Source organism: Tachypleus tridentatus, chromosome 6 (assembly GCF_004210375.1).
Source record: "Tachypleus tridentatus isolate NWPU-2018 chromosome 6, ASM421037v1, whole genome shotgun sequence".
NCBI lineage: Eukaryota > Metazoa > Arthropoda > Merostomata > Xiphosura > Limulidae > Tachypleus > Tachypleus tridentatus.
Genome location: NC_134830.1, coordinates 26,207,362 through 26,221,265, shown reverse-complemented (window position 1 = coordinate 26,221,265; position 13,904 = coordinate 26,207,362). Strand labels below are relative to the sequence as shown.

Below are 13,904 nucleotides of genomic sequence, written 5' to 3'. Positions count from 1 at the left end.
AAAATTTACCGATGATTTAGTATCACATTCATTCTTGACACGGCATTTCAGAAGACATGTTATATCGGTTTCGCAGTATGATTTGCAGATGATTTAGTATTACATTCATTCTTCACACTGTATTTCAGAAGACATGTTATAACGGTTTCACAGTAACATTTTCTGATGATTTAGTATCACATTCATTATTGACACTGCATTTCAGAAGACATGTTATATCGGTTTCACAGTAAAATTTACCGATGATTTAATATCATACTTAGTCTTGACACTGTATTTCAGAAGACATGTTTGTCGGTTTCACAGTAAAATTTACCGATGATTTAGTACCACATTCATTCTTGACACTGAATTTCAGAAGACATGTTTTATCGGTTTCGCAGTAAAATTTACAAACGATTTAGTATTACATTCATTATTGACACTGTATTTCAGAAGACATGTTATATCGGTTTCACAGTAACATTTACCGATGATTTAGTACCACATTCATTCTTGACACTGCATTTCAGAAGACATGTTTTATCGGTTTTGCAGTAAAATTTACAGATCATTTAGTGTTACACTCATTCTTCACACTGTATTGCAGAAGACATGTTATATCGGTTACGTAGTAAAATTTACCGATGATTTAGTATCACATTCGGTCTTGACACTATATTTCAGAAGTCATATTATATCGGTTTCATAGTAAAATTTGCAGATGATTTTGTGTCACATTCATTCTTGTCACTGCATTTCTGAAGACATGTTATATCAGTTTCACAGTAAAATTGACCATTGATTGTATAGCAGATATGTTTTTTTTAGATTTTACAACATCGTAGTCTGGTAAAGCTGATACGTGATTTAAAAGAAATTGTGCAAGAGAATATATATATGATAAAAGTATGTGTACAAATATTTCAAACTAAGCTGTCCATTATCCCAATTCCTTACAACTGTAAACTGCCATCATTAAAGTTTAAAGCTGCCTTCCTTCAAGCTTTACACTGCAAAATTAGGGATGATTAGGGCGGATAGCCCTCATGTAGCTTTGCGCAACATTCAACAAAAACAACCGAAGTTAATCACTGAAAGGCAAAAAAAATAGCCCGGAGTTACATGCTGTTATACAGTACTTAGTTTACCCTCCAAATGTAAATCTGAATCCCAGGTTGTTGTCCCGCTGGTGCGCTATATGAGTGGCAGTCAAACAAGACTAACATAAGAACTCATGGAAGAAAGTTGCTGATTAGCTATCTTTCCTTAAGCCAAGCAGTTGAAAATTAGGGACGACTGTAAGCAGACCTAAACAACAATAACAAAAAACATACACACCCCCGAAAGAAGAAAAATCGCAGTTGTCTATTTAAGTTCAAAGGAAATGTTGTTTTCGCTGTATTTTGTACTGGCTTATACACTTGCGGTGTGTTTAAATTATAAGACAAAAATACTTGTTTTCTTTGCCCAAGGAAAACGAATGCGAAACTATGGTATAAATAACACACATATAAGTATTATGAACAAACTGCACACCAAGAATGAAAATTTTTAGTTACGGAAAGAGAAAAGCTTAGTCATACATCATCTTGTTACTAACAGTTACAACTGAAAGTACCAATAAAACACTATTTTCCAATAATAAATTTAACCTGTTAACGTGCTTTTTGCTTCGTTATCTTTCGTTGAAAGTTGTTTAAAATTATGATATTCAAACCAACAACTTGTTATTTCAGGCAATCATTTTGTTCAAATATATCATGTGAAAAAAAAGTTTTGAAAGCCGACAAGATACGATTAAAGACACGTGCTAACACTTACATTGTATTTCCCAGTTCATTTTAAGTCACCATTAATACGGTGATATTAACAATTATGGAAATATATAAGCGATACTCATAGAGGTGTCACAACTGAAAATTAATGACAAATAGAAAGTTCATTTCCCAATGTAAATAGATCGTGCGAGATTCTAATATTGTGTCCAGGAGCCATTTGATTCACGTAGATCATTGCTTCTAACTTTCATATTACCATGCAGTACCAAAGCACTACAGTGTAATGTTCTATTAAATGTTCTATTACTCTCTAATGTTCAAGCAAGTTGTTTGGTCGCCTTTTAACCTCATAATTGTTTTTTTCATAAGCCTCTACAAGCCTAAGATATTCGTATTAGAACTTAATGCTCACCAAGTCATAATTATGATTGTTCCACCGGCCTTCAAGATACTTTATATTTGGAATCATTTTCTTGAGGGAATGGCATGATGAGTCATCAGTTGCCTTTACCTGCCAGCAGTTAATGCACCATCAATTTATATTTTGAGATTCCCCGATATCACTGAGTTCAGTTGAGTTCCAAACTTCTATTGACCCCACCATGCTTTTTTGTAGTTGTTGTACATTGGCTATGATATTTTTCTCTCCACCGTTGAACAAATTAGCCATTAATTGTTACCAAGTAATTCAAACTTAGCTTCATGTACAAATAATACACATTTCCAACTTTGTTGCTTTTACAGTTTGTGGTCTATTCAACTTAATGGTTTTCGTGTAACCACACTTTCATTGAGGCCATTTATTACTAATCTATAACTAACTGTCATCGAGGTAATACTCACATGTGTATTTACAGTGAGGTTGTTGGTAACGTCTGAACTTGACAGTCATCGATTTGGTAACGAGAATTTCTTGAAATACTTTAAAATTAGTTTTGGTTTTCAACTTCAGACACTTTTATTGTTACCCATACCAGTTTCACTTAACCTCTTCAAAGTGTCGCATCCAGTTCCTACTGATAGATGGTCTTACTGAATTTATTCGTACAAAATATCATTGGCCAACAAAAACTTTGATTTTTATGACTGCTTGTATTTTAATGCACTCTGTATTTTCATATAGACTGAACAACTAATCACAGTTAAGGCTATTAACAAGTAACTGTTCTGGTGCAGTCCATTTCCACATGATGAAGTAATGACTCTCCTGTCATATTTACCTATATACTTTTTTCTCTCACTATTTCTTGTTTATTTGTAGTAAAACACGAAGCTATCTGTGCTCTGCCCATCACGAGTATCGAAACGCTGTTGCTAGCGTTGTAAGTACGCAGATATAGCGCATTGCCGTTGTAGGGGGCTAACTCTTTCCATAATTATCTCAAATACTCTAAATAATATGAAACCAGAGTAGCTTTATATTTTTATAGCTATATCTGTTTGTAGTTTCACAACACCTTTGTGCGTACTGATAGTTTCGTATGCTGCACATTTTTTTTAAAATAAAGAGTTCCAGTTGTTCACATAAGGCTTCCAATAATTCATAATATTTTAAAGATACTATTGTTTCCCACAAGTTATTTTGCTTTCAATCTTATTAGAAAAAAGTAATTTTGACGTAGTTTTTGTCAAAGTGCAAAATAAACTTTTCAAAAGCTTCACGTATTAATCACTACAAAGAAATAATACTAATAACTGAATCAACACATCATGCACGAAGTGTTTAAAACAGGAACACTGTCATTCCTTCTTTTAAAAAAATCCTATAGATAATCATAAGGATATGTGCAATATAACCTGTTCCCGCTATTACAGCGGTAAGTCTAAGGATTTACAACGCTAAAATCAGGGGTTCGACTTCTCTCTGTGGACTTAGCAGATAGTCCGTTGTGGCTTTGCTATAAGAAAAACACATACGCAATATAAACTAACAATCTAACATGAAAACGCCTTAGATAAACACACGAAATGTTTCGTTTTTAAAACATTTAACCATTTATGAAACATTTAGATAAATAAAATAAACATAACATTCAATTTCTAACAGTTTACAAAGAGGGTTGTTTGTGGTATGATCTATGTTTTGCTTTTATTTTTCTATACAACCCGGTTTTCAGCATTACTTTTATAGTATATTTCTGTTTTGTGTTAATTATTGTAACATGTTATGATATTTACTTCATGTAAGTTTGCGAATACATTGTAATTTTTACAGCTTATGTCTTAGCCGTGTTTGTAATACTGCTTAACATCGCAATGTTCTATAAAACCGATTTGAAATATTAAAAGAATAATAATAATTTTGGTATCAAATCGGCCTGGCATGGCCGAGCGCGTAAGGCGTGCGACTCGTAATCCGAGGGTCGCGAGTTCGCGCCCGCGTCGCGCTAAACATGCTCGCCCTCCCAGCCGTGGGGGCGTATAATGTGACGGTCAATCCCACTATTCGTTGGTAAAAGAGTAGCCCAAGAGTTGGCGGTGGGTGGTGATGACTAGCTGCCTTCCCTCTAGTCTTACACTGCTAAATTAGGGACGGACCAGCACAGATAGCCCTCGAGTAGCTTTGTGCGAAATTCCAAAACAAACTAACAAACAATTTGATCAAATTACCTAAACTGACCATTTCGAGTTTTTTCCTTCCATACCATGTTGTTTCTTGGCTATAGATTTTGTTTGCCTGTTTGTAGCTAAGCACAGAGCTACAGTGAGCTATCTGTGCTGTGGCCAACCAGGAGTATTGAAACGCGATCTATAACTTTAACAGGTCCGCAAACTGAGTCTCTCCCTCTGTAGGGCTGTTATTATGGGTTCAGATTTTTCAAGAATTCTGCTTTGTGTTTACGTTTTCTGACCACTACACAACAGGGCCGTGTTGAACAAATTGTGTTCCCGCCTCAAAGAGGCGCGAATCTATGATTATTGGAGCAATGAGATACAATAACACAAAAATAAAGACTGCAATACATTAATACTAAAAAAACAAACACGCACACAAAAAAATAACAACAGTAAATAATTAATTTATAGCACATCAATTCTAGAAGACAAATTTACCATTAAAGAGCATTTAACCCCTCAAGTTGTTTTAAAGTAGTTTCAATAAAATTTGAATAATCTCTCATAAAGGAGCTAAGGAAACTATTTTTGAGAAGCCAAACTAAATTGTCTGAGATTTTAAAATCTTACCTGAAAAAAAAAGACCCTGATCGTACACTCTGATGGATATATATTATAAACGTGTATTTAATTACACGAGTACAAGTAGTAAAAATATTTTATATGCGAGATGTTTGAGGAAAGTTTCCGATTAAAACTGTTTAATAACATTTTTTTCCTTTTAAAGAAAAATAATTTTCAGGATTAATTAGAAACGTAAAACATTTTTATACAAGACAAATAGCTGCTCTTCGATTTAAGAGAAACTTCAATGATTTTTAGATACGTAGAAATATTCCCAAAAGAAAGCTCCAGGTGCAATTTATTGATAAATATTTACTATAATAAAACTATTTGGAAACCAGAAGTTTACACATTCTACTATTTAGAAACCTGAAGTTTACAATTCTAACACAGAATTTTAACAATACATGATGAATAACTTTCATTTTAGGCGTTAGCGAAGTAATACTTGCTTTATTCGCCTTGACCCGGCATGACCAGATAACTTAGGCACTCGACTCGTAATCTGAGGGTCGCGGGTTCGAATACCAGCCGCACCAAACATGCTAGCTCTTTCAGCCGTGGGGCCTTTATAATAGGACGTTCAATCCCACTATTCGTCGGTAAAAGAGTAGCCCAAGAGTTGGCGGTGGGTGGTGATGACTAGCTGCCTTCCCAGTAGTCTTACACTGCTAAATTAGGGACAGCTAGCGCAGATAGCTTTGCGCGAAATTAAAAAAAACAAACACTATTCATCTTTCGGTTGTCAGTGTCACTCTAAGGTTACAGAAAGTTTTACTGTTTTATTAACATTTTTAATTTCGTAAAAAAAAACGTTTCTGTGTCAAATAGTGTCTTTTCAAAAGAACGTGCACATAGAAATTTAAACTTGGACAAACACTTAATGCATCATTAACATTAACATTAGACTCCTCAATGGTTATGTTATGTTTATGTTTATTATTAAATTCGCATTCTTATCAATTATTTCAAAGGTCCCAAACTTAAGAAGTTGTCAAATAAATCAATAAGCAATTCACACACATACAAAGAGCGTTTCAGCTTAATATATTTGAATTATTTTTCAAAAGCGAAATCTGAAAGGGGTTGGAAGGAGGGACTTTACCCTTATTATTACTGGGTTATCACGCCCCCGTGTGAACCACAAATCGTCGCATTAAAAGTCCAAACACAAGAACCCTTTAAAAAACGCCCAGCCTGAAGAGATAAAAATATTTGAAAACTTGTTTAGAATTCAGACTTGCGTAATGAATAGTTCAAACTTTGAAACGTACAATGAGTGACCTCACTAAGTATTAAGTTCATTTTTTTTGTTTCTTGCTGAACTATTGTATTCTTACTGATTTCCAAAGGGTCTAACACGCGATAATCATTGCATATACACAAATATTAAGATAAAAGTATTCTGATAAACAGTGGCAGGCCTTCAACTTCGGATATTCGATAAAAGAATGTTCATTACCTCACTTCGTAAATATTGTATAAATTTTAAGTGTTTTCTCCAAAATTAATGTAATTCTGTACAATTCACAGGTAATGTTTCTATTTTTAAAACTCCTTCTTTAGGTGGTGAATGGTTTATCTTCAGATTTCAGAATGAAGTTTTCCTTTTATGTGTTTGTCTGTTGTTTTTTTTTAATTTCTCGCGAAGCTAGACAAGGGCTATCTGCGCTAGCCATCCCTAATTTAGTAGTGTAAGACTAGAGGGAAGGCATACTACCGGACCTGTGATAACGTTCAATCCCACTATTTGTCGGTAAAAGAGTAGCCTAAAAGTTGATGGTGGGTGGTGATGACTAGTTAGTTGCCTTCCCTCTAGTCTTACACTGCTAAATTAGAGACGGCTAGCACAGATAGCCCTCGAGTAGCTTTGTACGAAATTCAAAAACAAACAAACAAAACTTATAGAGGTGAAAAATATTGGAAATGGTGGAGAAACTGTTATAGACTACGAGTGAGCGTAGTGTGCTGTTTCATCAAATCTTGTTTAAGTTTCAAATGATTCTGTATTCTGTAGCGTGCTTGCGGTTAGTTTCGCATCACTATGATATGAGCGATAAATACATCTTATCTGTATGTCAGTCTGTTCTTCCATCTGTCCAGACAATACACTGGAGAATAACAGTTAAGTTTACGGTTCTAACAAAAATATTATCATTTTTCTTTAGACTTTACGAGTAATATTCAAAACAGAAAAATTCTGTTTTACACTGAGATCCTCTTCACACTGAGGAGTTTTTGTCGTACTCAGCACAGTTCATATGAGAATAGTGTGAACAAAGTTCAATTGGTAAACGAACCTAAATTAGTCTACCAGAATTTGTGTTCTCGGCCCATTTGGTAAAAGAAGTGAGCTTGTTTCTCTTGGAAAACTTATGTTTCGATGAGTGCTGATAAATACGGAGTGAACGTGAAAACGACCTTATTTTCCCGTGTTAACACAAGGTAAGGATAAACAGTTAGCAAAGTCATCAAAGCAAACGAACTTAACTGCGGCTGTTTAATATGTACCCAGTGTGAATAATGCCTAAAAACTGACACACTGTCCGTATTATTACATATATTCACACCAAATCAAACTTAAGAAAACCCGTTAAAATAAGCATATCGATGAAACAAGCTATTCAAATCGTTTAATATCAGTTAGAAACTAGTTACGGACAAAATAAACTATTTTAAAATTCACAGGTTGCATATATCAGTTGAGAGAATAACTGTAACATCCTAAACGTTTCTCTTGATTGAACTTATAACATACAATTTTTATGATGACTTTTACAAAGTTTGTTGTCTTATGAAAATGAAAAAGAATCATTCACATGTTTTTAAAACTATAAAAATCCACACTAATTTCATTCGAACTTATGCACACCTGATTTGAAACAGATTCGATTAAAAATGTTTTAGCTATGAGGAACTAAACTGCTTATGCGTTTTGTGACAACAAATAGTGTTATAATTACAATATACAATGATCTTACTCTATGAAGTTAACAAATGTCAAGCGTTTTGAAACCATAGAGAAGTAAAGCTGTTAATATAACCAAGACTAGTAAACAAGATAGGAAACATGTCTAAGTTGTTTAGAAATTACTTAAGAGAAAAACGCTGCTTTTTTCTCCTTTTTTTAAACTTCTGGGCAAGTCTTCAAACCTCAAATCCTGCAACTGCCCAAAGACACATTAGGTTACGAAAAGGTAGCATATAGAAAGGAAATAACTCCACCGTTCGATTTGTCTTTGTCAAGTGAGTCTCCAAATAAAATTTAAAAGAATTCTCACATTGAGGTTGAGAGAAGCTAGGATAATTTAATACTTTTACTGTTTCTGATCAGGATAAAATAGTGAAAACTTGGACGTGTGGTGATCCTACCCTTCAGACTATGTGTGAACTATACCACGAGAGCGCGGTATAAATAAATATACATTTTGAAGACGTTCACCTTTTAAGAAATAGTATGACCTTACTGATATATTTTTTAAACAAAAACAGAAAACCTGACATGGTCACGTGGGTTAACGCGTTAGACTCGTAATCTGAGGGTCGTGGGTTCGAATCCCCATCGCATCAAACATACTCGCCCTTTCAGCCGTAGGGACGTTATACTGTGAAGGTAAATCTCACTATTCGTTGGTAAAAGATAGCCCAAGAGTTGGCGGTGAGTGGTAATACTAGCTGCCTTCTCTCTGATCTTACACTGCTAAGTTAGGGACGGCTAGCGCAGATAGCCCTTGTGTATCTTTGCCCGAAATTCAAAAACACAAACAAAAATATAAAATGTTGAAGTTAAATAAAAATAATATGTCAAGAGTCATGTTTGAGTGCAGATATATATATATATATATATAGTATTTTTAAAATACTGTATGTTAGTTCATTGGAATGCTAAACCAGAAACTTTGTTTTTGTAGTGTTAACATTTTAGACTTCCTATTTGTCTTAGAATACCCATCGTATATAATATATTTTTTGTACAGCACCGTAGTTTATCAAATAAACTGAAATACAATTTCTTTGCACTGAACCTTAATTTGCTTAAAACATTAAAATGCAAAATAGTTAAAAAATTACACCTTTATCGCATATTATCTCGAAGACTTAACTGGTAAAAAATTTGAGCCACGTTTTTCCATTTCGGTACAATTTTGGTCTGACTGTTGTATATTGTGTAATGTACATCTATGTACAAAATGACATGAATTACTGACAAAATTTAGTTTAGCCATTCAGATAGTGTACAAAAATCAGGAAAGTGTTAAATATTAGGTTAATTTAATGTTTTTTCATAACATTATTATCACAACCTTCATGTTATTAGTTCATATTTTTAACTCTAATATATTCCGTGTGGTAAACATCTTACGTACGTATTTACAGGCTAACACAAGTTGTATCTTGTAACAAGAGAACGTGGGTGGTGCATAAAAGTACGATCATTAACTTGTAAACACACAGGTGTTCTGTAGCACTGCAACTGCTTGTTCACGCATTGACTGTGTATATGCATAACAATTGGCACGGATGCTTTAGATGTAAGATTTTTCGATTTATCGGTAAGCTCCTAAATACAGATCAAAGAAAACACACACATGAAAGAGCACAAAGAGGCTGTAAACAGACAGAGAAATAAACATAACATAAATCAACAGTCAAGAAAAATGAAATAAAGATAGGTAGATAATAACTAGACAGACAGAAGATAGTAATATTATCAGTTTCTGTTTTCCTGTTAAGCCATTTTAAACTATATTATGTTCTGAGTTACGTGTTTAAACCATATTATGTTCTGAGTTACGTGTGTTCTAAAAAATCACCTGTTACACAATGAGATAAGAGTGTAGAAAGTTCTGTACTATCCATGCAATGGTTACACTTATTAAACTTCACTAACCATGTAGTTGATCCTCGCCTTCCGACCGTGAGAAACTGTATACCAGGAGAGGGAGGCCGAAGAAACGATGTCGTATCCCGATCAACGCAGAGTGACCGTGACCTGTCTCTTTTAGGAGTAGTTGTCTTTGGAGGTCCTGTTGGAGAGTGGTCCCTCCAACGCAATCTAAACGGCATCTTCAGAAGTCCTCACTACAAGGTTGGAACCGCATACACGGCGTTTGTTTGTTAGTTTGTTCGTTGGGTCGTGAATGTTTAGATGTTATAGTTACGCAACGCCATCTGGGTGTGTTATTTGCATCGTGTAAAGTGACGTAACGGATATCAGTTCTCCAATAATCTTAAAGAACAAAGGACACTTAACGTATAAGTTGCCGATGTGATATAGTCAATCACTAAATCCACTAGTAATAATACCTAATAAATGGTTGGGTTTTGTTTTGTTTTTTATTGTAAGAGTTCGAGTATTTTTCTATTAACAGCCACTAAAACAAACAGATAAGTTGAACATTAAAATATAGAACAAAAGTGAGGACTAATATACATTGCTAGTGGTGTTAAACAAGGAAACGTATTTTCTAACTGTACAACGAAGATACAAGGGGAAGACTGACGGCAGACACCCGAAAAGCCGGCTTCCCACCCTCGCTTTCTCGGTAAACTCTCAAGAGTTGTTCCGTGGAGGTGCGCAAAGCCGCAAGCTACAGGAGTCGGATACGGCGTGGCCAAGTAACACCTTAGAACTGACACAGAAGATGAACAAATGATCTGTAAGGCAGTATATTTACGTCATTGGCTTACGACGTCATTATAAGAAGATTAATGCTCAAAATTCGCTCTTGTCATTGCTAACACAATGACGTATAAAAATAATGACAGCACGAACTTTTTTGTTGTTTCCTTGAGGTTAAGCACAAAGCTGCACAGTGGATTATATATGCTATGCCCACCACGAGAATCAAAACCCGGTTTCTAGCGTTGTAAATCCACAATCATACCATTGTTTAATGAAGGCGAGGATACCATTAACTGTTCAATGCTTTTTTCATGTAATTCTTGTTTAGAAACCAATCTGACGTTGTCACTAATGAATTTTTACTTGCTTCTAATTGTTTATAATAAAAGTGTTATACTAGATTTAGCTACCGACCAATTCACCTAATTAATAAGTAAAAGTTTAATTTGAATACACCAAAACATATGTACAACAATAAATATAAAATTATTTACAACAATAAATATTAACTTATGTACAACAACAAATATAAAATTATTTACAACAATAAATATAAACTTATGTACAACAACAAATATAAAATTATTTACAACAACAAATATAAACTTATGTACAACAACAAATATAAACTTATGTACAACAACAAATATAAAATATTTTACAACAATAACTATAAATTTATGCACAATGATAAATAAAAACAATACTTAATTTTACTAGTGCTGGCCCGGCATGGCCTAGCGCGTAAGGCGTGCGACTCGTAATCCGAGGGTCGCGGGTTCGCGCCCGCGTCGCGCTAAACATGCTCGCCCTCCCAGCCGTGGGGGTGTATAATGTGACGGTCAATCCCACTATTCGTTGGTAAAGAGTAGCCCAAGAGTTGGCGGTGGGTGGTGATGACTAGCTGCCTTCCCTCTAGTCTTACACTGCTAAATTAGGGACGGCTAGCGAAGATGACCCTCTTGTAGCTTTGCACGAAATTAAACAAACAAACAATTATTTAAGAAACGCAAACGCAAACTAACGTGGCAGGGGTTTAGTTTAGACAGAGAGAAGCCTGAAGAATTCTCTCCCCAGCAGGGGTGGTCAGGAACGTTGTGGTTCCTCTTCATCCCCTCACATGAAAGATTATTGACATTAGCAGGGGGGTGTTTTTCTTTTCTTTTCTATTTACTCTTTTTTTGGGTAAAGGACTGAGGTTGGTCGTAATATTGATGAGCGAGACAATGATTTAAGAATTATAGTCGTGAGATTTATAACTGCGAATCTGCTTTCCAGCAAAAGTCTTACAAAAATCACTTTCATTCGAAAACCAGAATAATTTAACGGTATCTTTGACTTTTAAATTTAGATAATTACGCCAGTTGTTTCAATAATTATATTGCCACCCTGAAGGACAACGGTAAGGTTATGAACTTACAACGCTGAAATATCCGAAGGTCAATTCCCCGCGACAGACACAACAGATAGCCCAATGTGGTTTTGTTTTAATACAAACAAACTAATCACGAAGTGCAAATTTTTACAAAACTAATTTAATAATACACCACAAAACAAAACTTGTATAAAAGTTACTTGTCAGCTCAATAAATACGACTACATAGTTAGTAGTTGTATGTTATTTTCTTAAAGCATTTTTCGCAAGTTAATATACAACAAAAATTTATTAAATTATTATAGCATGCTTGAATAGGTACACTATAAGCACTTAAAAATATCACTGACGTCCGATACTTGAGAGTCACAGGTAAACATTATGTTGGTAGATGAACCTAAACCAGTCAGATTTCTGCATAACGTGTTATAACCATCAAATTTTGCTGCAATAATAACACATCTCCTTAATGAAGAGAAATGACTTATTAAAGCTATTGCTTGTAAAAGCCAAACAAACTGAAAATCTAAGTAACTTGAGAGGATTAAGATTTCTTCAGAAAGATTAATGAGCCTTTTTCAGGTGAATACTCAAGGTATAACTTAATATTGTGTTTTTTTTTCTCTACAGCACAGTTATTTGTCCTCAAAAACAAGTATAGATTTGATATTTGGCTTATCGGATGACGTACATGGTTCAAATGATTCCATGCTATTCAATGATCAATAATTATGGTGCTGTATTTTAAAGCACGAGCCTCATTAATTAACTTTGAATAATTACTGTGTACTGCATGGTGCGTCTAACGTAATTATAATTCTTTCATTTATAATTTCATGTGGCCCGCTGGTATAGCGGCAAGTCTACGGATTTACAACCCTCAAAACAGGCGTTCGATCCACCTTGGTGGACACAGTAGATAGCCTCCTGTGGTTTTTGCTATAAGAAAATTCACTATCATTGTATGTAAGTAAAAATTCGAAAAGAGAAAAAAAAATTATTATTTTACACGAATATTTAGATTATTGTAATATAGAAGATCTGTGCACGCTGTATATATATATATATTAAGTTCTTAGGTAAAACACCTGTGTCCGCTATACGTATTTTATAAGCATATTTAATTAGTTGTTATAAGCAAAATGTGTGCAGGTTAGATGTATATTTGGCTCGAACCTCACAAGAATTATGAGTTTAAAATTCTGTGTAAACGTCGATTTGTTGTGATACGGTGAACAAATCAATGTTAGCAACTCTTATTTAAGCCGGCCTGGCATGGCCTAGCGCGTAAGGCGTGCGACTCGTAATCCGAGGGTCGCGGGTTCGCGCCCGCGTCGCGCCAAACATGCTCGCCCTCCCAGCCGTGGGGGCGTTATAATGTGACGGTCAATCCCACTTTTCGTTGGTAAAAGAGTAGCCCAAGAGTTGGCGGTGGGTGGTGATGACTAGCTGCCTTCCCTCTAGTCTTACACTGCTAAATTAGGGACGGCTAGCACAGATAGCCCTCGAGTAGCTTTGTGCGAAATTCCAAAAAAACAAACAAAAACTTGTTTAAGCCTGATATCATTACACTTTGACGAACTTAATGCTATTGTTTCGATCATGTTGTAGCGAAACTTTGTAAAGGAAGGTAAGCTAAACGATACAACAAATGTTACAAATAACAAATGTTGCATAGCTACATAGTTTAAAACTCCTATAAAATAACATAAGCATAATTTTGATGTTAACGAAAGTTCTGTCAGGCTAAGTGATAGGGTGGCGACATTACGTTAGTTCTGATACCAAGATAATCCAATATTCTCCAGACCCACACTATCAGGAAGTTTCAATATGATAAATCAAACTAAAATGAGAATAAGAAACATTTGGCTTAATAGTTAGAAAAACAATCCATAATCGTCCATCAGTATCTTGAAGTGTTGCAAGGAAAACGTTTTAATATATTGGAACGATACAAACT

The 13,904-nt window shown here is 34.8% G+C and overlaps 1 protein-coding gene across 3 annotated transcripts in view; it reads right to left on the bottom strand.

The window, feature by feature from the left end:
- LOC143252117 (GTPase-activating Rap/Ran-GAP domain-like protein 3) overlaps positions 1-13,904 on the bottom strand; it is a 534,261-nt gene that overhangs the window by 293,040 nt on the left and 227,317 nt on the right. Inside the window, exon 1 of one of the 3 annotated variants that reach the window (XM_076503787.1) lies at positions 9,832-10,360. The exons of the other annotated variants lie outside the window; for them this stretch is intronic. Within the exon in view, the coding sequence (XP_076359902.1) occupies positions 9,832-10,007 (176 nt within the window). The 5' untranslated portion in view covers positions 10,008-10,360. Of the gene's footprint in view, positions 1-9,831; positions 10,361-13,904 lie in introns of those variants that run through there. 3 annotated transcript variants of the gene reach the window in all.